The sequence below is a fragment of the Trachurus japonicus genome, chromosome 12 (assembly GCF_045865225.1).
Source record: "Trachurus japonicus isolate A0001 chromosome 12, Traja_1.0".
NCBI lineage: Eukaryota > Metazoa > Chordata > Actinopteri > Carangiformes > Carangidae > Trachurus > Trachurus japonicus.
In genome coordinates, this window is record NC_140918.1 from 24,265,870 (window position 1) to 24,289,933 (window position 24,064).

The 24,064-nt window shown below is 42.0% G+C and overlaps 1 protein-coding gene across 3 annotated transcripts in view; it reads left to right on the forward strand.

Moving 5' to 3' along the window:
- Window positions 1-6,664: 6,664 nt before the first annotated feature.
- The window catches only part of lrrtm4l1 (leucine rich repeat transmembrane neuronal 4 like 1), a 69,963-nt gene continuing 52,563 nt past the window's right edge, over window positions 6,665-24,064 (forward strand). For all 3 annotated transcript variants that reach the window (XR_015037288.1, XM_085793895.1, XM_085793896.1), the window contains exon 1: window positions 6,665-7,281. Coding sequence is in view for 2 of the 3 variants with exons in the window: in XM_085793895.1 (XP_085650021.1) it covers window positions 7,278-7,281 (4 nt within the window). In the remaining variant the exon portion in view is untranslated. The remainder of the gene's footprint in view (window positions 7,282-24,064) is intronic.

Sequence of the window (24,064 nt, forward strand, 5' to 3'; positions counted from 1 at the left end):
GAGTCCCCAAATTTACACATAAGGGGCCCTAGTCTCATAGACCAGGTGAAGTCTAACATCAGCGCAGCTTCACCACGCCAACGGGGTGTGGCCCAGGTCCATTTCGCAAGATTGGTGGGCCGCGCAGTCAGACTTAGACCAGCGCAGCCCCTCCCCTCGTCCCTCCCACCGGCGCAAACGGTGAAGAGGGAGGAGAGAGGGCGGGAGGGAGACAGGAGGAGGAGAGAAAGGCGTGGAGTGGGTTTGACACAGCCGAGTCAGATCTTCACCAATCAAAGGAGCTCCTCTCCTCACCTTTAACTGCGCGGTGGGCATAGACTGTAAAAAGAATGGACGTAGCACCCGTGATGTCACCCATTGGTTTGGGGGAGTCTGTTTTGTGCCGCTACTACGGGGGTTTGAGCCGCGCCATGTTGGATTCTACTTGCCATATTTGGAGCGGTGCAGCCGTTGGCCGGCCGAGGGCCCGCCCACTGGCCTCGAAGCAGCGGTCTCCGGACCTGTCACTCAACGGTTCCGCGCTCTGATTGGCCAGAACCTTAAACCTAATAATAGTAAAACGGTAGAGTTTTAAAAAATTCACCCCCCTCAGAGTGTGTGCGGGGGTAGAAACTATCGATTGAGACCAAAAAAATGAAATGTACCAGGCTGTAAATATGTTTTTTTAAGCTGTAAAATCGGCTATTTTAACATGGGGCTCAATTGGAGTTGCTCCCTTCTGGAGCCAGCCCCCAGCGACAGCCGAGGGGATTGCAGCTTTTTGAACGCGGAAGTGAGCTTCACTTCTCAGACCGACAACTGCCCCCTTGGCGGCGGGTGATGCGCGCTGCAAGTTTGTCATTTTATACTTGGACATGGACGGAGGAAACAGCGACGCCAGAGGCCGAACCTCTCCCAGGAGGAAACAGCTGTTTTGGTCCGGAGGTCCGAGCTCAGAGTGACCAATAATGAGTTTACTAATATACTTAACCAGGATTGATCTGATACACTGAGAACGGCTGCCCAATGTAAGAAACAACAACTAATAAACTAATAAAGAAACTCACATTTATTCAAACCCTAAGCAAGATGAGAGGTGTAGGCTACACTAATCACAACATGAACAAACACCATGAAATCAGCGTAAAGGACACGCTCTCTCTCTCTCTCTCTCTGTCCTCCTCTCTCTCTCTCTCTCTCTGTCCTCCTCTCTCTCTCTCTCTCTGTCCTCCTCTTTTTTTCTCTTTTTTTCTGTGATAGAGATGCTGAGTATACTGTAGTAGGCTATATACTGACTATCTGATACCGAGGCTGTTGTGGTGGACTAAGAGAGATAATGATTTGTGTTTTGTTTTTCATTACGGCTGCGTGATGCGGTCGCACACTCTAATGAATTAATAAGTAAATAAATAAATAAAGGGGATCATCACAAGGGCAGAGTGGTATGGCAGCGACATGCAGTCATCCACCCTCACAGTCCTGCTTGGGACATCCACAGCTGCTTTTCAGTGCCAGTTCGTCCCTGCTGTGTTAATTCAGGTGGAGTTTCCTTTACGCACCGACAGCCTTTGATCTCTGCTTTGATCTGACGTCAGATGTGACGGGACAATCTATATAGATATAAATTCACGTGTTGATTCCGTTAGTTGCATTAAATAGTGGTTATTGTGGATATTTATTGCATTGAAATGTGTCTGGAACTGTGGAGATCTGCCTGTGAGGTAGGGCTGCACAATTAATCGAATTTTAATCACGATCACGATTTTGGCTGCCACGATTAAATTAAGATGATCGTCACGATTATTAACATGTAAAAAAAACGGGCTGTGCTGCATATCAAATCAAGCGCTTTCTCAACCAATAGTCCGCCAACCACCAGGGGGCGAACGAGAGGTCAGGGCTCCATGAAGCTGCCTAACTAACAAGCGAGCGCATCCTCCCTTTACATGTTGTTTACAGTCCAGAGTGTGTGTCCCGGCCGGTCTGCGCCTTCAAATGCTGCTGTACTGTGTCACCTCCTGCGCCCGGTGTTACGTCTCACTCATAGACTGTATGGATCTCACTCTGCAGTGAGAGTGAGACGATGTCGGCAGCAGACGGTGACAGTAGACATGACGTGTGTCTGTGTCTGGTCAGTCAGCACCTCCAAAGGCTGTCTACTGTCGCCGTCTCTCTCTGGATCGGATCGAGGTCGGGGTGGTGGTCTCAAAGCTGGACCGAGACCCCGTCACCCCACGCGGCCGTTTTGGTGTTAATTACATACCGTACGTCGTGTAAATAAAACGTTCCGACCGTGATCATAACGGCCGGTAACGGCGATCTATGGCCGTTTTGGTGGCAGCACAGTTGAGCCAGGCCGACCTGCTGGACGCTGCCTGTGTGAAAACACTTGGTCTGTTCATTAAATGTTTTTAATTCGTTCCAAATTGCTGCTGAACCACCCGTGCTGTGCTTTGGTCCATGCTAGACAGACTCTTGCCCACACATCTCTGTGTATCATTGATGGCAAAAAATTAATTTTTACCTATAGCCTACTTTGAAATTACATTTCAGAGCCTGTACTTTCTTACTTTTATTTGAGTAAAGGAGTTGAATCAGCAGCTACTTCTACCAGATTTATTTTTTATTTTTTGTTTTTTACACAAGTATCTGTACGCTACTGTACAGAATGACACCTCTGCACTCTGCAATGGCATTTATTTTTCGCTAGCCCTTTGTCTTGGGTAAATTTTATTTTAGGCTATTATTTATTTTTATTTTACGTTTTATTTTGAACTGAAAGCCTTGTTCCCATAGCCTATTGTTTGTTTCAAATAGAAAGTGCAATAAAAACATGTTTTATCTAACATAATGTATAATCGTGATTAATAATCGTGATTTCAATATCGACAAAAATAATCGTGATTATCATTTTGGCCATAATCGTGCAGCCCTACTGTGAGGTCTTGGTGACGTGTGTGCACTGCAGGTCAGTCAGCCAAACTTCCACTGCACCTGCTGCGCTCCGCCCTGCGCTGAGAGTAGACCTGGTTGGAGGTGGCGAGCTTTCAGCGCAACCTCGGCGGGACATTTTCGCACAAAACTTCCACTGCACCAAGCTGAATCTGTGACGCCTCCCCCTGCTGCGCGGCCACGCCTATCTCAGCGCAGCGCGATCTGCCAATTTTCCAATCTGACTTTGCACTAGGCTGCGCTGGTCGAAACTTGCATTAGACCGGCTGCGCTACCTTGCGCCACCTGCGCTGCGCCAGCAAACTAGGGCCCATTGTGTGTTAAAGTGTCTAGTTTCATAATTTTTTAAAAAAGAAGCAAAAAACAAGAAATCTTGTTTTTGGCACTCAACGCATGGGAACGAAAAACGAGAAATTACGTGGTTGGCACTCAATGAGTTAACTACTGCAATGCTCCTCATGGGCATACCTTCATGCATATTGAAACTCCCACAGATGATCAAGATGTTACCCGACAACTCATCAACCTGAACTGGTTAACCATGCCCATACCAGTCAAATTCAGGTCCCTCCGAATGACTTTTTGCGTCTACTCCCATCTTCATGAGCCCAACAACACAGCCTTATGCTCTTTCTTAGCCACGACATTTCTCCAAGGAATGTTGTCTGGTAAAGCAAATTTCTGACAGTTCCTCTCCAGGTTTCCAGATTCCAGGTGCAAAATGACTGAATGCTATCGCGGTAAAGATGTCCCTCTATCTTCAAAAATATCTTGAAGACCCATCTGCATCTCCTCGCCTGACTATTACAAATTCAAGTCTTAAGATACCAGCACTTACTACATTTTTTTCATAGGTGAAAATGCATACTACTGTATCTACTCCAAGGTTTCCTGCTGCAATGAAGCCATAGAATTGGCTCTCAGTTGTTAGCTGCTCCTTTAAAAGGAGTAGCCTAGCATACACAAGAATATAAATATGATAAACTCAACTCCCCTCCAAGCTTCAGTGTTTGTATAACTGGTTGAAAATAAGTCATTAACGTATTACTATTCATTTTTATTCACAATAGATCCATTGTAATCTCCCCATTTGAACTCATCACTCTACTGCACTTTCATATTCTAACACCTTGACACTTAGTATGGCTTATAATAGGCTAATTGTAACTTTTTCTGTGCTGCAGAACACTGTTGTAACTTGTGGTAAACCAGTTTTGACTGATTCATACCACTGAAATATGCCAGAAGGTTAGTGTTAATCTTGTTTTTTTTTTCTTTTTCTTTTTTCTTCTATTGTTACATAGGGTAAGGTTTGGAAAAGATCCTGTCATGGTGTAAATCAAAAAAGATCATAACGACTTCAGGCACCGTGGGTTCTCTGATGCCTGAACCTAACCACGCATACAGTAGTAGGCTACTTGTGCTGCCATTTATACATGCTGCACAAAACATATCAGTGCAAGAATTACATTTCGTACAAAACACATTTCCTGTTGCTGTTGTTGTCTTTTCAGCTCTGGCTCCCATTGGACAGGAGTCATAGTTCAGTGTACGCCCACTAGAGGGCTACTATAGAACATAAACATGTCATTTTTGCTTAAGTGACTGGTGATTTTTCTTGGGAGGACAGTCTTATGTGGCAACATATCACAAGGATAAATCTGTTTTCTTTTCCTGCATTGACCAATGTAACTGAATGTAAAACATAAAAGGCCCTAGTTTGATCTTCCTCACTCTTCCTCTTCCTTGCTCACCTGTCTTAACCACTGTGTTTTCCATTCCCCCTGTCCTTATCTGACATCTGTTCACCCCACTTGGCTGCATTTCGACCCTCCTCCTTCTCATCACTGGCATCAAGGCTCTGTCTGTGGTCAAGGAGAAGGAGGAGGAGGGGGAGTGTGTGTGTGCGTGTGTGTGTGTGTGTGTGTGTGTGGGGGGGGGGGTCCATAGCTTTGCTGATTTACAGCTCCACCTCCTTGTGACTGTGGCTCCAGGCGACCGGGCCACCGTCACACCTCCAATCAGACTGCTCCCTGTGCTTGTTAAATGAATTTCATGGTTCTTGTCACTCCCGGTCTCAAGTGCATTTCCTGTCTGAGCCGTACTCCACCAAACGTTATAACCAGATTAAATGTTTTGGAAAGAAATGTGACAAAATTCTGGGAAATGCAGCAGAGGTTGTAATGCTTTCTAATCGCAGTTTATGACATACAAAGATGAGAAAGGTCAGACCTCGAGGAGATTCTGCTAAACATGGTCGGTTTGTCAAACCCCCCCCCCCAAAAAAAAGTCCTCAAAAAAAGGTCTGGCATTCAGAGGAGCACTGACCCATAAAAGATTATTGTGATACTATCAATTTGACCACTCAATCCCTGATACCACAGCTGCTTCACTGACCGCAGGAACAAACAGCTAGTTGGTCAAAATATAGATATTTTTCTCCTTTCTCCTTCTTCGTGCGTAGCTTCGTGTTAAAAAAGTGGACATGACTTTTGAAAAGAGACTAAAGAAGAGAGATTAAAGTAAGATAATTACAATATTAAAGAAAAAAGCCTGTCCTGGAGAGATAATTTTCTTTCAAGAGCACATAAAGCTCTCTAAAAGATGGTTTGAATTTAAACCAATCTGCCCTCTGGTGTAAGCAGCATAAGCTTTCCAGTCTGTTGTAGATAATTAAATAAAAAACAATGACAAACAATACATTACATAGCCAAATGTAAGTAGACACCCAAACCTATACATTTGCTTGACTTCCCATAGAGAATACAAAGGATACATATCCTCAGACAAAAACTAAAAGCTGGACTGAAGACAGCCTTTGTCATCACTTTAAAGTTCACATTTAGAATATCGCACTGCCATAAAACTTTCAGTAAGTGACTATAGCTACTGTATGACACGGCTGAATCCAAAGTCAAGTCAAGCTAAATCTGTTTCTTAAAATGGGAACATTCTGATAATTTATCATCGTTCTTCATCTCTTGCGTCTGAATCATCTGAGATAAGTACCAACTGTATGACTAACACCACTCCAGGAATTAATCACAATCTGAACTGATTGGAAAAGGTGGGACTAAATCAAACATTTGAAAGTGTTATGGACTGAGGATATAACTGCAACTGAGTGTTTCAAATTAGAGAAAGATGTTATTGCAGCGAGACTTCAGTTATTGCCAAAAAGGCGTAATCACAGATATTTATGATCACATAAAATCAAAAATATATTGGGGTTTTCTTGTTTGGACAGTGACGTACTCCATAATGAGGGACTTTGAAATGTTTCACTAGTATAATGCTTTTTTAAATTAGGTGAAACCTGTCCAACAGCCTCTCTGCTCCAATAGGAATCTTGCATTTAGCTTTCCTTAGCTCCAATAATTATGCAACATAAGGTGGGATCAGGCAGGCTTCCCACTCATGCTATAATGATCACCACATATAGCCCTCAGCACATCCTCCACCACACCTGCATAATAGACTTACAGAAGAAAAGCATAGTAAAGGGGGGGCTGGTGTGTTTGTGTCGGTGGTGATGAAGATGGATAAAGCAGATCAACGAGAAAACAAAAGCAAATCTGGGATCTGACCAAATCTGCTTCCAGCTGCTAAACACTGCATTGAACGCTCTCTCTCTCTCCCTCTCACACACACACTTTCTCTCATTCTCGCCCTCTCCTTTTCTTTCCCCCACATGCGCGCGCCTGCACACGCTCCTCCACGCAGCCGGGCGCGCACACGGAAACCTGCTCGCCAGTTGACTGCACAGGGGTCCCTGACAGTGGCCGTGCCTGGCTGTGATCGCTGCCTGGCGTCTCCGCGGCTCCACTGGATGTTTGCGCAGAGGACATTTACCTCCACCAGCGACCGCACCGCTCCCCCCGCGGCTCAATCCACTCATCCCCGCATCTCAACTTTTTCTCTTTTTTTTCTCCCGGCGTGTGACCGACTGCGTTGTGGCGGGCAGCCTGTTCCGACACTGACTATGTTTTATCTCGGGTGAGAAAACCCAATAGAGCCAGGCGTTGTTTGACTTCCAACTTGCCGGGGCTTGATGGCACAGTTATACGTTACAGGTTTGGAAAGTTAAGCTGCGTCAAGGAGGCATGGCCGCAAACTTTAAAAGCTTTTTATAATCCAGCGTCAGTGTATTTTTTTATTTTATTTTTTTTATTATTGAATCATTTTTAGAATGAAGGCAGGTGAGTCACCCGTCGCGTGAGAGGCGCACAGAGCTCCGCGGCTCTCCAGGTGCGGGAAAAGGAAGAGGCGGCACGGAGGAAGTCGTGATCTGTGCGGTGGATTGCGCTACGGAGGACGGAGGGAACGGAACGGACCGATGAGACAACATGGGTAAGTGAGCGGAGGGACTGTCTCGTTTAGAATCGATTGGATGGAAATTGAGAGCCCGGGAGTCTGCAAATTATTCGTGTTATTAGTTGAGAGCACTTGTGGTCTACATTATCAGAGAGCGGTGTGTGTGTATGTTTTGTTTTGCCTCCTCTGGCGCATCTGTGACTGTGTGAATGTTTAGAAAAATTCTCCCAATTTTTTTTCGCGGCTTATTCCTGCGCAGCAAGCTTAGCTGACATCTGCAGTAGACTGTGTTCTTCCCCCCCTCTCTCTTGTCTCTGCAAAGATTTCCCTCAGACAGACTCAGTATTATTAGTTAAAAGCATCATGATGAGCACTGATAGGTGTTCATCATCCTCTGCTCCTGAATGTAAATAGGCTGCTGCAGGCGGGAGTGTTCATGCCCCTGGACATCAAGGGGGAGGAGAGAGAGACAATAATGCTCTCACCTTTATCATGTCTAAGTGGTGTCGACCGATGTGGATGTGTGTGGCGGTGCACAATGAGTAGAAGCTTAATAACGCATAGAGTGTCAGATAAGGTTTTTTTTTTTGTTTTTGCTGTTTGAGCCGCAGTGACAAGTTCATTCACACAATCCCACCCTGACCATAAATGTCCGATTCCTGATGATGAGATGTGTCTGTTATCTATGGCCTGCCCCCCACCCCTCCTCCTCCTCCTCCTCCTCCTCCTCCTCAGCTTCCTCCCTGTCTTCTTTCAAACCTCTGACATGTTTTGACTCCATCCCATTCCTTCTACCTCCCCGCTTCTCCCTGACAGCTCTGGGCACCTACAATCACATCCCACACTGCCTATCACCTCCTCCATTTTACTGACTGAGAGTGCTCCAAAGCTTCAAATCACCGCTCAGCTCAGCCAGCCTCACAAACCCACACTTCTTCTCTTCTTCAGTGTTTCAGGGGCTTTGCCTTTTTTCTTCTCCTCTCTTCTCTTCTTTGTGGGTGTTCAGAATTGTGACTGAACAGCCCCGCGCGCTGAAATGATGCTGTCACTCTGGAGCCGGTCTCACGGTGTTTCACGCAATTTCTTTCAGTGCAACTTCTGTTGTTGAAAATCGCAGTAGATGGGCTATTATTCACGAGCGGGCGCGCGCGCCGCCCGTGCACGCACAGGGGCACACGCTCAGAAAACACACAGGGTTTGACAGGAGGTTAGGTTGCAGGGAGAGAGGGAGAGACAGAGCGCCGGACTCGATTTGCTCTGTAAACTGCCCTCGTTTTGTTTGTCTTGACCTCTCACTTGTTGAATGTCAACTGCTATTTTGTTTTATTTTTTACCGTATTCTTTTTTTTTTAATTCCCAAAATTGACGAGCTGACACAGGCTGGAGGGATGCATGCTGCCCACACATCTGTGCAGAATTGTGGCATTTTCCCTAATGAGTAGCTTAGTGCTGCTAATGAGCACATTCTATTACAGTTTTAATTATGTCACCACAATTACTATAAGCCATACTAAGTGTTTGCATTTGCTAGAATAACAGCACTCCTGAGTAAGGCTCCCTCTCTGATTGGATCCACCCCATCCATCACCTTCTGTTCCCCTCATGTGTGGGCATCTTCAATCAGAAGGAAAAAGTTACTTCTCCCTGCCGTTGGTGAAACTAGTCTCTGACACAGATGGGCTGGGTCTGGTTTGGCAGTGTCTGTGAGTAACAACTACATCGAGTAACGACTTTGGAGAGTAGAATCTACAGTGCAGCAATTAACTGTTCTTTTGAGTACTGATGGCTTTTTGATAAAGTCATCAGTAACTCAGTCTAAAATATGAAAAAATCACCATCACAAATTCCATCTGAGTTTGTTTCATCCGACCGACCTTTCAACTCACATTCATATAAAACAAGAAAAAAAGCAGAAAATCTTCACATTTCAGAAATGCAGATCAGAGAATATTTGGCATTCAAATGATTAACAAACGTGTTGCCAGCATAACAGAAATAACGAGCAGAGCAGCAAAAAGGAGTAAAATCTTTTTGACTAGCAAGGCCAACACGGCTTCATTTAATCACCTATCTGTGGCCTGACCTGTAAATCTACGTACATCATTCCCATGAGTCCATGATAGAGCAAAAAAAACAAAACAACAACAACAAAAAACCAGTATGAAACCTTCAACAATAAAGTTCTGCAGCTGTAGCTGATATTAAAATAGCTGAAGCCATCACCAAGGATTATTCTGTCAGTGTGAAGCATGTTTCCCCATCCAGAGTCTGATTGAAAACCCCCATCAGGCACTTTTTTGCAGCAGTTCAGTAATATTCACTTCAGCACTTCCCACATGCATCAAATCAAACTGTCACAAAACACAGAATAAGACATAGAACTCTTTCTCCATACCTCTATATAGTCATTAATTCAAGTTTGCTGTGCCGCAGTGTTGGACTGTGGTGTGTGTGGTGCATCAGGCTTCTTCCAAGTATGTAATTGTGTTCCTCTTCCATTATTGTGTTTTCCTCGAAATTCTCATAGAACTGTGAGAGACCTTCCCAAACAATGTCTTGCATGCACATTTAACTCATGCAGTGAAATATGGGCAGTGATACACGAGTGGGAACAGAAGCCTGGCAGTAAGCACTGGAAGCTGAGCTTGCACACATCAACAACAAAAAGACCCCGAACCGAGAGGCACATGATAATGTGTTGTGTATTGTATATGTCACTGGACATCTGGTTGTCATGGTTTTATACGTTTGAATATGCTGGCTGTTTTATACCGTTGGCTTTATTTGCATGCAAATCTTCCAGCCTCAGTGACAACAAGCAGTCGTCAGTGCCTTCCACAACAACACAACAGATCTTTCATGAATGTCTACCACCCGTAATGTTAACACATTTAGTACTGTATGAAGGTGGATTCTCATGTATTTTTTGATTATAAAACAGGTCCAGGTTCTATATCAATACTGGGAAAATATCAAAGCCTCCGTCAACACAGACAAACGCACACAGCCAGTATTCAGAAAACCAAACCTTTAAACAAGCCGTCAGGCCTTTTGCAACTTTTTGATGTCACAACAAAGCAATCACCGCTCAGTCTGAGCCATGCCTCAAGCCCCGCCCACCCAGATCCACCATCCAACTTTTGGAATTCTTTAGTTTCTCTGAGTTTTTGAACTCGTGAAATCTGTTATATATCAAAAGTAGGTGATATTTGTTTCTCCAAACCACTACTGTATATATCTTCTTATGGACCAACACTTCAAATAAAACATCAAAAAGTGTAAGATATGGTATCTCTAAGTTGAGGCAACTAAAATGGAAAGGGTGGTGGCCATAGTTACAAGATAGACAAGATAAAAACTTTGTTAAAGTGATATAATAACACTATTTCCGTCTTCCTCAGTGACAGCTGCCATTGATTTCAAGACTTCAAATGCAGAGGTGTATAAAGTACTTGAAAAAAGTAACTAAGTAAAAGTAGAAATACCATAACAAAAAACGACTTTAGTAAAAGTAAAAGTCACGCATAAGAAAATTACTTGAGTAAAAGTCTTAAAGTAGCTCACATTAAATGTACTTAAGTATCAAAAGTATTTTGTGAAAAAATATACTCAAGTATCAAAAGTGCAAGTACAAGTACAAAGTATTTAGCATAAAAAGAAGCAAAACAACCACTTGTTTTGCTTGTGTGTTGTTTTATTTCACTTTCAGGTGAATAGATGTGGAATGATAAAACCAAAAAACACCTGAGAAAACATGTAGAGTGAGTGAATCAAGTGTCTTACGTCTGCCTGAGAACATAAAGCAAGCGTCTGTCTGTGTACGTATATGATCATTAGTGGCCCGGGCGTTTAATATGCTCAATCACCTTGCAGCCCGGCGTTTATAAGAACCAGGCAGGTATTTGCAACAGGCACGCAGTGGCAGTGGTGCGCGGTAAAAACGAAATTTATCAATTGGCGCATGAGAGTGATCGATCCTGTTACGCATAGAGGATCTTTGGAGCCGTCTGCGGCCACAGCTCTCCGCAGCAGCAGCAGGTCGTAGTGACAGAGACTGTGTGAATCCTGCACTATCGCAGATTCAAATACTAGCCTAGTAATCACCCGGGCATTTCATTGAACAGGCTTTTAGTGAATGGGGTCGGAGCTCCGACGGCTTTTAGAGCACAATCGCATATTTGCACGCAGGCGATTATTTGGTCATATAGCCTACAGGTAATTATATTTCAATTCTAATTTGTAACGAGTAACGAGGTGGCAAACGTAAATGTAACGGAGTAAAAGTATATTTTTTAACTTTTAAATGTAGTGAAGTAAAAGTAAAAGTCCTGATTAAAAAAAGAACTCCAGTAAAGTACAAATCCTCAAAAAAACTACTTAAGTAGTGTAACGAAGTACATCTACTTCGTTACTATACACCTCTGTTCAAATGTCATTTGTCAGGGAAATAGAACGGTAATTTTAAGCCCTTTCAAAGTGTTTTGATATCTTAAGTATTTCTCTTCAACATTGACACTGCCAAGAGAGATAGGTGCCTGAGATGACTATTTATCCAGTCTCAATGATATCAGCACAAATTCAGAAATGTTTTACAGGAAATACTGAGATTCTTTTTAACTCAGAGCAGAAAAATGTGAGTCAAGGTTTGAGGCCAGTGCTAATAATAAGAGTCTGAAGTTAGGTCTTCAGGGCCTCTAATGAATGACCAGTGCTGTCAGTGGTCATCTTCTAATGAGGACGGCCTCTTTGTATAAAGTTCCACCATGGAGACGGGACTTTTGAATTCTCTCACAAAAGTTTAAACACACAGTTTAACATTGCTCCACATCAGGAGTAACATTTGGATATGCAGAAATTTGTGCAAGATCAGTGCCAAATGTATGCATGGTAGGAGGTGGTGCTTTTATTATGAAGGATTATACCAGGAGTCTTATTGCTGCTGCTAGTTGAATGCACAAAGCGTTTCTTTTATTCTCTTGCATTTATGATATTTCCCACTGCATTCATGCATGCAGGGGCTCCACAGACATAACCAGTTAACTAATATACTATGGATAATTTGTCGATGTAAAATTAGCGCTTACAGTGTATTAAACAGAAATAATTAAATTCACTCTGCTGCACAAAGGCCTTGATTAATCACAGGCATAAAGTGCTAAAAGTATATATTGCTTTTTACAACCCCGAATGGGTGGACATAACCTTACCTTTACTGATTACCGGCACACCACTCACACACTCACACTCATCATCTATGATGTCAACTCCTCAGGCTCTCCAGCAGGCCCGCCTCACGGTGCCCAGCTTAAACGTCTCGGTTTGTGCTGATCTTTTGACATCAGCACTCATATCGATCAGCGCAGCTCTCTGCCTCCCTGCACACAAGCCAATAACTTTTGTGTGTGCGTGTGTGCCACTGTCTGTGTGTGTGTGGCGTCCACAGGAAAGCCAGAGTCAGTAAAGTTCTTGATATGTGTGATTTTATGGGCCTGTGAAGACTTTGAGCTGTCAGCTCTTGACAGGCTGAGTCCAGATGTGGAGCGCTGCGGGAGTGAAGGCTGCAGACCTGGGTGATATGGCTGATTTATTGGGTGCAGCTATTAGGGAATCAAACTATCTGCCTCATGCAGTTCACTGAGCTGAGTGATCGATAGAGGTTTTCCTTTATGAGTTGATTGTTAAAAATAAAACAACCTCACTCCTACCAGACTGCACTTACTAAAAGTCATCAGATTAAATAGTTTCTGTTGTGCTTTAATCATTGCAGTCGGAGGGAATCAGTACGTTTTATGCATCTTTAGAGCAAGAGAAATTAGGCTTCTGCCAGTGTCTAGGAAAGATAAGGAGTAGCTGCAGTAGTAGCTGGATAAAAGAGCAGATATCAAGACCAAAATAAAATCTCTATGCTGTTTCATAACTTAAATGCTTTTTTTCTATATTTCATGGATCCTCATCATCCACAAACATGATGTCTGATCAGAACACCACAGCAGTAGATAATTAAATATTTAATAGGAATATAAGCTAGTGCTCCAACAGCTCAGATTTATGGAGATTGTTTTCAGTTTACCAACAGTGCATGTAAAACAGTGTATGTTGCTTTGTGATTGTGCATCCTACATGATTCAAATAGCAGACTACAAAGACAAGCTTTAAATGTATGCATGCTGGATATTCACAAAGACCAAAGTCCTTCCAGTATCCAGCAGGGCAGCTGCTGAGAGACAGTAGGCACCAGACCAGCACCGTTTGGCCCAAGTTCCTCCAAAAAGTCACTTTTCCAAGCGGACTTCCGTCCAGCTCTTCTCATTAAGCGCTGCCTTTTTTTTTTCCCACGGAGGGCGCCTTTCATGGCTACAAAATAACCTGCTGGTATAAAAGACGCCTGACATTCAAAAATAACCAATTAACCTTTTTTTTAAAGGTTTTTCTCCAGGCAAATTATATTTTACGCCCTGGAACGAATAGAGTATGTGGTTCCTATAAATTGGCTGTAAAAGGTTGTGGTTTCTGTGATCCAAATGTTTTGCTTTTAAGATCAGTTGTTTGTTGTCTGTGTAAGATTTATTGGGAAGCTTCACTGTGACAACTAATAAGATAGCACTTGAAGCAGAGATCTAAATTGTCTCTAAAAACACCGATAGGAATGCCAAATAACAGTTAATTTGATCATCAATGAAAAAAATATATGAAATCTTTAGTTATTGATCTGGTAATCTGATAATCAGATTTGTTGATTTGAAATTTTACTTTGTGTCTCAAAATGTCGGTGAAAGACAATTAAGTGAGATGACAAAGCTGAGCGTGAGCTATTGATTTAAGAAATCATCAATTAATCATGAAACTACTATACTACTTGCCCCCATGTGGTCAGTTATTATCCTCCCTTGGCCTTTTCCAACAAACTGCCTCCTGTACTCAAATTAAACTGACCTCTCTTCATTTAATCCGTTTTATCTGTTTGGAAAGTTTTTGAGATTCACTTCCAGTGTCTGGGTGAATCCTCTCTGCAGGCAGTGTCAACATGCACACAGCACCAAGTACGTTACACTCGGCTGCTCCTGGAGTTTTAAAAACCTTGACAAATTCAGAAATGGGGAGAAAATTTTATTTCTTTTCTTTTTGCTTTTACGTCTCAACCACACTCAATACAACACACACAGGCTGTTATATCTGTTCACTTTCACTATTGCTCCCTCTATTTCCCTGTCACAATCTCTTCGGCAGCTTCAACAATTTTCTTGATTTTCTGCTGGTTACATTTCCTCTGTCTCTGGTTCTGTCTGTGCTCTTCCCTGCAGCAGTCCCTCAGACCCTACAGGCTGTTAGCTTTACTGTAGCTAACACAGCTAATTATACCAGTCCTTTTCCTCCACCCACGCTTTGCTGATTTAAACGCCTAAACTAACGCAAATGTCAAAAACATGATTAAAGTTGCTTTGACTAAAAAAGTGATTCATCTGTTTCATTGTATTAGTTTCACACAATGACCCATAGCTTAAAGCTCTTACGCTGCGTGAAGCCACTGCTGCTCTCTTTACCTGCTGGAGCACCGACTCAGTGTGTGTGTAACCAAGGTGCATGTGGCTATTTAAAGGCTACAGCAGTCAGCCAATCAAAATCAAGGATTGCCAGTAAGCGTGATAGACAGTTCAGTCGATAGACATTGTGGCCAGCGCTGCTGCACTGATGTAGCCTATGTCACAGGCAGCTTCTCCTGTGGATAAATAAGCATTCTACTATATGTGGCTAATCCCAGTCATCTGGAATCCATACACCTAATCATGTCATTAGTTCTTTAAGTGGCAATAATTCAGACCCCTCTCCTTTTCCCTATTGAGTGGCCCGCAGTCAAAGTGTTGAGCGAACTGTCCGTCTTCATTCCCCTCCTCCACTGTTATGCTTGAGTAGGTCATGGGCTCACTAGACCTCGCTTACTACATCCCTCACAAATCCAGACAGAATAACTGGAGCTAACAAAATTGACTGCTCATTTCATTCCACTTTTTAATGGATACTGGCCCATTTAAGCTGTATTTTGCCATTAATGGTGTGATATTAACCAGCTGAGCTCTATTTTCCATATATCTTGTAAGTATGGCACACCATAGTGCATATTTAGGGCAGGCTGCTCCTCCTATCTCCGCATGTATGTGCACTTCCAGTAGTAGTAAAATAAGCTTTTATCATATATCACTTTTTTTCTTTTACAGCTTCATGCTTTTGCTGTGAGTTAAAATTACAGCTGACTCCAATTTTCAAATTAATGGATGTAAAATAATGGGTTTTAAGTGTGTAAAAGGTACTTCATTTCAATACTGTAATGCCAGTGTGTCCAATTAATCACCGTTGCATGATGGGCCCCGTGACTGGTAATACTTCTCATACTACAGTGCCCTGAAAATATTTTTAATTTTATGTGCCCTAAATCTGAGTGAACACACTCAATAATTGTAATATATCACGCATGCTGCCGTGCCCTACAATTCTGCTTGCCTAAGCTTAGTCACACATCACACACTTTAAAACCCTTGGCTTCCATGTCACGGAGGGAGACAGTCGAAGAGCGGAGGGAATGCAGGAGGTGGGGCTGCAGGAAATAAAGTGCATATCTTAAGCTTTAAGGTCTATAAAAAATGTGTAATATCATCTGTAATGATGTTATTTATCGTCAGAGTGAAGCCTCTTAGGTCTGCGGTGATCAGACTTTACTTAATTACACCCCATCACTGAAGTAAAGATTATACTTATATATACCAAATGCACCGATCAGCCGCGACAATAAAACAGGTAACTGGTTTTAATATTTTGTATATATATATTCAAGTTTGATGAATCACCAGAATTCACATACATTTTTATGCACTGGAAAGAAGTGAGAATACTGTAAGGACTAACAATAAAGCTATAGAATGAGTGCACACATCAAAAAAGTTTATGTTTCTGCCAGTCAATAACCCTGAAGAGCTGCTGCAAAACATACACACAACTCCTCCGTTTCATGTGTGTAACCTGGGGTAGCCTACAGTAGACCATTTAATAAGAAATAGTAGATATATTTTGTTTTCTTGCGCACTTTTCATTTCTTTGAAGTGCCCCGGCATGCGGCCCTAACACTGTTGGCCAACCCACTCGGGCACTCTGGGTAATAGCCTTTGCATCAGTGCTCAGAGCAGCATGCATTCAAATGAAATATCAACTTGTCGCACGGCCAAGGAAGACGACAGCTGACTCTGCTGGGCCTGCCAGAATCCACTCTGTCCTCGGGGGGTGGGCAAGCAGCCTCACTTTTATGAGATTTCAGAGAGGTTGCCATTGGAATCTGACCCTAGATGAGGTAATTGGGGGGAAGATGTATTTTAGGAATTATATAATAATTTAGCTTTTCGCTGTTTACCACATTTGCAGTGCGGGGCTCATTTCAGTAGGTGTTCAGTTTGAGTGTAGCTTCGGTCCGTAAGTGGAGCCCGGGGGGGGGACACTGGTGCACAGAGCCTGCTCTTTAATTGAAATTTATTGGCTGCAGTTGTGTCTTCATCGGATGCAAAGTGTGTTGAAGTGTTATTCTTTGCGCACAATAAAGTCAATATGCTCCAGTTAGCTTCAGGCATAACTACACACCCTGCCCTCTCCTAAGAGTGCTGTTCCACAAGTTCAATCAAGGGCATCACTGTGTGTGTGGTGAAGGGATGGGGGCATTAGGGCTCGGATGAGAAAAACATTTTTAAATGGTATGTTTTTAAAGCAATAATAATGTGTCGACTGGTTTGACCAGAGCTGTTAATTATAGCAGGAAAAACATTGCATAGCAGCACATCGAACAGGCTGACAAAAGGGTCGACAAAACGAAAATACTCACATCAATAATACTCATGCATATAAATCACATTCACAGCTGCATCGCCATGTCAATCAAACAATGCAAACATCACATCTACCTACGCACCATTGCGTCAGTCAGCCCAGAGATAACAATATCCATTATTACTGCACCAGAATGTGACAAAATGAAATAACTGAAAGAATTAGTGTTAGCCAAGCCTAAGATAATAACTCAAGCATACCTTTGGATATTACGTTAACCTTGTCACTGCATACTCTATAGGCTATTAGAGAAACAGTTTATGAGTGAAGAGCAATCAAAGACTCGTTCTAAAGGTAAGGTTAATATATGATGTTTAAACCTTTTAGTTATGAGATGAAACCGTTATGGCTGTTTGCCATTTTCACAGAGAGAAAAGGGAAAACAAGGACAAAAGTTTACGATCCTTAGGTCGTTTCAGAATCCACAGGCTTGGAGGTAAGTGCAGTTTGTACTGTAATGCAAAATTCAAACGCTAACATCTGGGTCTAAGCTGCTTTTCAGAAGAGACAGCAGTGGTGATATGTCTCCAGTGTAGGTGAAACCAATTAGCATAATAAAATGGGTTTAATCGACAACAAGCTACGATTTAAATCAGGTAAAAATCAAGGTTAATTAATAAAGGCAAAAAAATGCTTGAGTCAGCATTGAGTCTGAAGTGGAAAACAAAACAAACAAACAATTTGCATATACAAATTCATTTGGGGACAAAAAAGTATTTTCTAAGCTTTAACTAGAAATTTAATTAAGAACAAGTCATCAACAGTCTCAACTCAAATGAAGCCAAGGACTAACCAAGGACACTGGCTGAGTGACATTTCTTGCAGAAAGATTAGACATAGGCTCAGTTAGTGGTGATCTGACCAAATGATTATAGAATAATCACAACCAACAATCTGAATCACTATCTGCTTTCAACTCACTCAGTCATGACTTTCACAATTCAATCATTCTGCCGCTGTGACACTCTGATGTTTATACACTTCAATACTGCTCCCTCACATTGCTGCCCTAGTGAATTGTAGTGAATTGAATTTACTTAGTTCTCATTAAATATTTGTTTGTTTCCACTATAATTTCATTATAAGGTATATATGTATTTTGACAGGAACTCTCAGTCGTTGCCATGGTTTCTCATTTCCTGGGAGCTGTCTTGTACTGCATCTGGTGACAGTAGTGTTAGGAGAAAAAAAAGGCGGTTAAGCTGAACCGCAGTGAGTCGCTAATTGTTGAACAGTAAGCAATGGACTGGCTGGTAGTGACTGAATATCACTCGGGTGCCCAGTGGTTCACCTGGTAGAGCCATGTAGGCTTTGTCATATAACAGCAGTGGCCATGGGCTTCAGTCCAGTCTGCAGCACTTTGCTATTTGTCATCCCCCCTCTCTGTCTCCCTGACTTTTCTGTCTCTCTCTCACTGTCCCACAATTAAGGCAAAAATGCCTTTTCTTTTCAACTTTAAATGATGTGACCTGTACAATTAATAGGGGTGTGCCAAAAAAATCGATTCACACATGAATCGCAATTCTCATTTAATATGATTCAGAATCGATTTAAAATGTCCCAAAATCGATTTAAAAAAATAAAGAAGTGAAACAAATCTCCTGGCTGTCGGCCTCCATTTCTTTAGAATTTAAAGGGACAACGAGGAGTTTCTATTTGGTTATAAAAAAAAGTCTCACGTTAATGTGGATGAATCTACGCTACCCACACTTGTTAATGGTCCATTTTAGATAAATATCTGGTTTTGTCTCTGTGGTTATTTTGTTATTATTAGTGGTGGTGGAAATGCTGGGCGAGCCGACCAGCGTTTCTTTACTTTCGGTTTCGTGGCGAGTCATGAGAATAACACCGCCGAATCACCGTTTATGGTGGGAACTACGACGGTATGTGATCGTCTTCAAACCTCTGACTTTAATTCTTGATGAATGAAAACATGAGTCTGTCTTGCGCTGGTCAAAGAAATGTACGCAGAGGCTCATAAATGTAGTGTGAAAACGCTTCGCTTTTCCAAAACTCCCCGTTGTCCCTTTAAAAGGCAGCATGCACTATTTTTTTAAAATAAAGAAGCACTTTTTGTTACTTAAGCAATATGTGATATTACTTTTATACAACAGTTTCAACAATTCCATCTAAGAGTTTAGAGTTTAGAGTTAGCATGGATAAATGTTTAAAGTTAGCATGGATAAATGTTTAAAACTCAATAGTCATTCAGACCGGAGTAGATCACGAGGATCCTTTGCACACCGATAGACTGAAGCAGAAATTAGGATGAATCAAATCGTTTTGAATCGAAAATCAATTTTGAACTGAATCGTAGCCCCAAAAATCAGAATTGAATCGAATCGAATCGTGAGATAGTAAAAGATTCCCACCCCTAACAATTAATCTAAAAGAAGTAGAGACTGCAGGCCACCCAGAGTCTACAATGTCCGACACACACAAACACATCTCTGCAACATAATGATGTAAAACTAACCGTCCGGCCCGCTGCAGAAAATAAACCCAACTTCGATTCATACTTAAGTTTACAATAAGTGAGAAAAGTGCACTTGTGATTTGAAAGTTTCTTTGGAACAGATTTACTTTTGTGATAATTCCACTCAAGTTTACTTCTGTGTTGATGTAGTACAAGTTGTTCAAATCTCTAAGATTTAACTCCTACAAGATATGAAATCTTCAAAGCCCTGCAGCTCTGATTGGTCATGCTCTAGTAAGAAGAGAGGGCCAGGTAAACAGATGTGTAGGGCTTACCACATGAGATCAAATCTCCTCTCCGGGGAACAGATTTTGATAACAGCGCCTGCGTGAACTGCGATTGCACTGTTTTGATGATATTTTAGGTCCATGAACTAATTTCAACTTTTCTGTCTCATCCTCATTTTTCAGTCAGTAATGACACCAAACCACATGTCCTTCAATTTCTGATATTGTGTGAGATTCCTCGTAATGGGACTGAAGAAGAGGGAACATTTGCACAGAGTGTACCTATTCCCAACATCTGATGCATGAAAACTAGAAGAAAACCTGAGTGGTGCCCGCGCATAACACCAGGTTTAATGATTGAATAGTCAATCAGCACTAAAGTGAAAGTCTCTCCATTCTGAGCTGGAAAGCCTCCCATGGGAGCCCAGTGTACACATGTCCAGTGGATTTCTATTACTCCTGTGTCTATGCAGAAATCCAGGTTGAACCGGTACGTACTAATTAACGATGCTGTCATGTGGAGAGCCAGTAGCTGAATACTGTGGCTTTCTATCACACTATCACACTGGAGTTTTCTGCCACATAAAATATGCCGGGACACTTCTCTCTGTTTTTATGGGCGCTTGATAGAAGATGTAGTGCGCTCTCCCTGCGGGGTTCACAACAGACCCTTCTAAACACCAGTGAGATTATCAGTAAAGAAGAACTGATGAGTGTGTGTGCGTGTGCGTGTGCGTGTGGTGCTATGGATACTTAACGATATCAGGAACACCTAATCGAGGTGATGGAAATGGTTGTGAATGTATTGCAGGGGATTTATTTATAGCGCACATTTTCACATTGCGTGTATATTAACTCATTCCCATACACTCACCATTATTAGACCCCATTTACCTCTCTAGTGCCTCACTTCTTCCTGCTGCTCTATTTTTTTTTCTTGAATATATCCATGCTTTTCACTTCCATTTGCATTAAAATGAACATTTACACATGTGGATACACTGTGGTTGGGATTATATCAGAATTACTGACAAATTATTCATACCCTTTAGCATGGTGGCTATTTTAACAAGTACTAAATTCCTATTCTCCTTTTATAAAAAAATAAAAATAAAAATACCTGGATTAATCTTACCTGGATACTATCTGTCTGTTACATTTGCCATTTATTTTTTGCCATTTTGTTGTACAGCCTTGGGACCTCTGTGGTCTTAACAAGTATGTAGTAGGTTAGTCAACTGTAATTGTTATATAGGCAGACCCACTACTAAGCAGTATGCTCAAGAGCATCAATACTAACCAAAGTCACTTCATTTTCTCTGTCATTATGTATTGTGAATCCCAGTGACCAAAAAAGTAACTAATAAACACACAACAAGAACAACTGAATGAAGTTGCTCTGTGTACAACAATCCAACCACCACCATTACACTACGCTAACATTTCTTTGATACCGGTATGCACCATGGTAACACTAACATTCAGGCCTCCTACAGCAACATTTTGCCAAATAGTTATCAGAGAGTTCACTATAGGACACACACTTTGGAAACCAGCATCTAACATCACTAGACAGGCTCTAACTTGGAACCCACATGGGGGAGGGGGGGGATAGAGGCCGGCCCAAAAATACCTGGCGGAGAGATCTCCAGGCTGACACCAAAAAGATGGGATACAACTGGTCGCAGATCGAAAAGAAAGCCAGTGACCGAGTGCTCTGGAGGTCCCTTTTCAATGGCCTATACCCCAGCAAGGGATGTCAGGCGTAAGTAAGTAAGTAAGTCACTATAAGCCAGCTGCTCTGTATCACCCACTCTCAGTATTGGCTGCATGGTTGGACTGCAAAAGTCAAATGCAGCCTTGGACTTCTCCCTGGGACCATTGGCTGCACAAATGATACTGATGGAGCTGACAGAGATGTTTTAGTAGTTCACCAGCATCTGTGATTCTAGCTGGTAGTTTCCAGTCCGGGCTCATCTCCGTCATTGTCAGAGGCCTTTTCGGCTGCAAAACCTACTTTTGACTTTCCCCTGAATGCTACTTTTTTCACTTTGACATACACTGAGCTATATCCACATGTGCTGCCAGATCAAAAGCAAAAACAAAAGAAACAGTGAAAGTGAAACTACACAACACACACATCCCTTCACATAATAGACAGTTGTTTGCTGCTACATCGTCAAACACACACGAGCCACGAAGCATCGCCTCCACACCAAGTAACTTATTGTACAAATGTGTAACAAGGAAATTTCGTCACATACAAACTCACAATTTCAACATGTGAAAGTGCATTTGTTTGTGCTTGATTGTCTGTTTCGAGTCTCAACACAAAACTGCCTGCAGAGAGGTACAGCATAATCACACATACAGCCTGTGATGAATGCAGGTCATGTGCGACGCTGCATGGTTGCTAACCATTTTAGCATGAAATTGTCAGTGTTGTGTGGCACCCCCCAAGTTGTGGCATAATGGTGCATACTAATGTGCTCCGCATACTATATTCCTCAGCAGGTGAGCACGATGAAATGTTGTAATGTATTATAGCCACATATTGAAGCTGGTAATGAAGATTTACAGGCGGCATCACAGAGCCCTTTGCATACTGTTAACCTACAGCTTATAGCCCACAGGAGCAACCTACGGGTCTCTCTTGCTTGCTCTGTGTGCGTGTGTGGGCGTGTATGTTACTCCTTCTGGGCAGTCAAGTATCCATAATGCTAAACATTAGTAATCTGATTACTTTACTTATTCCGTGCCTTGTTGACAACCCATGTGTGAGAGATGAGATAACTGAGGGCACGTTGTGCATACACAATATCTGTGAACTTGTAGCCTGAAGCTTGTGCAATAACACCACGCAAAATGCTAGATGTGCTTTAGAGGTAAAAAAAAAAAAATACAAAGCATTTACCACATGGGTCTAAACACAGAAGTCAACCACCATCTAATGATAACAGAAATAAAAAATATACAGGTGAAAAAGAAAAAAAAAAATATATATATAATGTAATTAATCTCTCCCTTTACTCTCTGTCTCTCTTTCACACTCACAGACCCACTCACATGCACACACACAAAACAAGCATAGAGTTAGAATCTCAGCAATATGACAAAAGATTGTTGTCCACTACACAATTAAGAAACACCACGCGTGTTGCAGCATTTATTGAGGAAAGACATAACCTTATGTAAAAATACTCATTAAATTTCTGCTGCATTTTTTTTTTTTGTACATCTCCACATTGCTGCTTGCCGTCCCTTCCTACTCACAAGCACGGCTATTTCGGCCAGTCCGTACAAAATTAACACCCTCCCCCTCCTTTTGTGCCATTGTAGCTCTTCATTGTTAATTGTCAAATACATGGCTGTTAGCAGCAAAGCAGCTGCAGGAGTGCAGACAGATGCCTGCGGGGCGGTTAGAGTACATTTGAGAGCGGCAGAGTCGTAAGAAATGAATATCGGTAGTCCAAGCATTACTCAGCGTGAGACTTGAAGAGAGCCCTGGGTTAAAATCTATTAGGTCACCTACACATCTTTCAAAGTGTTGAATCTGTGCCGCATAGTGCAAAATTTGGGATCAAACTAGAGTGGAAGGTTATATGGCTGAATGTCAGCTTAACATTTAAGTGTGTTTTTACATTAGCAAACTCACTCAACCTTTTAAAAGACTTTCCAATGCCTCGTCTGAATAGCTGAAATGACTCTCCATAAACTGCAGGGTTATATGTGTGAAGAGAGGCCATGAATTCCTGAAACGCCATCAAGGTGGTGCATTTACAAGGCTTTTAATGTTGTCACTGATTCTGATTACATGGAATTTATATTTGTGGACATTAAAAAGTTTTTTATTTTATGGTTTTAAATTACTCACGGGAGATTGTTTCAGGCAAGCTGCATTTGTTTAATTGCATGGTTAATAGGACAGTTATCACATAATAAACAGTAGATTTCCAATATAGACGCAATATAGACGAGAGGATACAAATTACTTAACTTTTAAACATAAACATAACAAAATGCATCTGATTTCCCCTTTCAAACCAACAATAGAGGTCAGAGGAGTCTTGCACATCATGTCCAAACTTCAAAATTGAATCTGTAGGGCTTGTGCTAAACCTGAGTAAACAGTGCTGTTGCATGTTTCCCGAGAAACTTTTCAACTCCTCAGAGTTCTTGGCTGTATCACAATTAAGCAGTGAATCTATTGAAATCTCCACCCCGAACAGATGCTTTAGATATTTGTCCAGAT